Source organism: Apteryx rowi, unplaced genomic scaffold, assembly GCF_003343035.1.
Source record: "Apteryx rowi isolate R43461 unplaced genomic scaffold, aptRow1 scaffold_1113, whole genome shotgun sequence".
In the NCBI taxonomy this organism is placed as follows: domain Eukaryota; kingdom Metazoa; phylum Chordata; class Aves; order Apterygiformes; family Apterygidae; genus Apteryx; species Apteryx rowi.
Window position 1 is genome coordinate 120405 of NW_020447324.1, and position 2190 is coordinate 122594.

At 71.6% G+C, this 2190-nt stretch overlaps 1 protein-coding gene across 1 annotated transcript in view; it reads right to left on the bottom strand.

The window, feature by feature from the left end:
- LOC112971742 (ETS domain-containing transcription factor ERF) overlaps positions 1–2029 on the bottom strand; it is a 3231-nt gene extending 1202 nt beyond the window's left edge. The window contains exons 1-5 of the mRNA XM_026077424.1: positions 1966–2029; positions 1325–1559; positions 1051–1240; positions 316–439; positions 3–208 (exon numbers count right to left, since the gene is read on the bottom strand). Of these exons, the coding sequence (XP_025933209.1) occupies positions 3–208; positions 316–439; positions 1051–1240; positions 1325–1559; positions 1966–2029 (819 nt within the window). The remainder of the gene's footprint in view (positions 1–2; positions 209–315; positions 440–1050; positions 1241–1324; positions 1560–1965) is intronic.
- Positions 2030–2190: the final 161 nt, after the last annotated feature.

The window sequence follows — 2190 nt, forward strand, 5'->3', positions numbered from 1 at the left end:
GCAGCAGCAGCAGTGGGTGGCGGTGGCGGCGGCAGCTGCGCCAGCCCCGGGTAGAAGTGTGGCGAGTAGAGGGCGGCAGGCAGCTTGGAGCCGCCGAGGGGCAGCGCCCCTGGCACGTAGGGGCCCCAGCCCCACGGGTACTCGGGGAAAGGAGCCGCGCGGCCGTAGGGCCCCAGCAGCGCCGGTGCCTTGGAGTAGCCGGAGACACCTGCGGCGAGAGGGGCGGCCGTGAGGGTCCCGGCAGCCCTCGGTCCCCGCAGCCGTGGGGGTCCCGGCAGCTGCGGGGGTCCCGGTGGCCCCCGGCGCCCGCCTCACCTGAGCCCAGGAAGGGCAGCGCTGCGTCCAGCCGCAGCTTCTCAGCCTCGGGCTGGCGCTCGTAGAGCGGCGAGCGGCTCGGCGGCTCGGCCAGGCGCGGGCTGGAGAAGAGCGACTGCAGGGTCTGCGGAGAGCGGCAGTGAGCAGCGGCGATGCCTCCAGGCGGCTTTGTCTGCCAGGAGCCCACTGGGATCCCCCCCGGGACCCCCTGGGCCTCCCTGGGATCCTCCCAGGAGCCCCCAGGCCTCTGCAGGATTCTCCTGGGACCCCTCCAGGACCCCATTGGGACCCCCCAGGACACTCCAACACCTCCTGGGCCTCCACGGGATCCCCTGGGATTCCTCCAGGACCCCCCTGGCTTCCCTGGGCCTCTGCAGGATCCCCTGGGACCTACCCAGGACCCCCCAGGATACCCCCAGCCCTCCACGAGACCCTCCTGGGCCCCCTCCAGCTGCCCCAGTCCTCCTTGGGACCCCCCCGACCCTCCCTGGGACCCCCCCGGGCCTCCCTGGCATCTCTCCAGGACCCTCCAGGATCCCCCTGGCCCTTTCCCAGGACACCCCTGGCCCTTTCCCATGGGACCCCCCCGGGACCCTTCCATGGGATGCCCCCAGTTCTTCCCCGGGATCCCTCCAGGCCGCCACAGTCCTTCCCCACGGGACCCTCCAGGCCCCCCCCGGCCCTTCCTCTCCCCGGGACCCCCCCCGCCAACCCCTCTGCAGGCCCCCCCAGTACCTCGGGGGTGAGGGGGGCGCAGTCGGGTCCGGGGCTGCCGCCGCCGAAGGGGCCCTGCGCCAGCAGGAAGGGCGAGCTGCCGCCCACCTCGAGCAGCGGGTAGTTGACCAGCACCACCTTGCTGAAGTTGAACTTGTAGGTGAAGCGCTTGCCCTTGGTCTTGTGCAGGATCCGCTTGTTGTAGTAGTACCTGGGGGGGGCAGGAGGCGGTGGGAGGGGGCACCAGGACGTCTGGGCCCCCACTGCGGCCCTCACCTCCCCCCGCCGTGCTCACCTGAGCGCCCGGCTCAGCTTGTCGTAGTTCATCTGGGGTTTGCACTTGCGGACGCCCCAGAGCCGGGCCACCTCGTCGGGGTCCTTGATGACGAACTCGCCGTAGTCGCCCTGCCAGGCGATGACGTCGTGATACTCCTCCTTGCGCAGCAGCTCCAGGATGAAGTGCCACAGCTGGATCTGCCGCGAGCCCGGGCTCGACTCCGGCTTGTACGCCCAGTCCGGGAAGGCGAAGCCTGCGGGGAGGCAACCGGCCCACGCGCCCTTGGCGAGGGGCCCTGGGGGCCCTGGGCGTGGGCATCGGGGCCTGGGTGTGAGCAGGAGGCTCTGGGCGTGGGAGCCACTTGTCCTGGGTGTAAGTGGGGTGTCCTGGGTGCAAGCAGCAGGCTCTGGGTGCAAGCGGGGTGTCCTGGGTGCAAGTGGGGGTCCTGGGTGAAAGAGGTGTGTCCTGGGTGGGAGCAGCAGGCTCTGGACACAGGGGGCCATGTGTCCTGGGTGCAAGTGGGGTGTCCTGGGTGCAAGCGGGGGGTCCTGTGTGTGAGCAGCAGGCTCTGGGCACGAGGGCCACATGGCTGTGCCTGCCCCAGCGCCCCCCGGGCGGGTGCTGGGCACGGGGGGGCCGCGGGTGCCGGGCACCCTTACCTGGGGTCCAGAGTGCTGGCACCGGGGAGGTGAGGAGCAGGTCAGACACGCAGTTACAGTCCATGTTGCGGCAGGGTCACACCTGCAGGCGAGACGGGAGTCGGGGGGGCTGCACAGGGGCACCCCGAAACCCTGGGGCATCCACAGGCTCGGCCCGGCATGGGGGGGAGGACGGGGGAGAGGGTCTGCGGCTGAGGTGGGCTGCAAGGGGGGGACTTCGGGGAC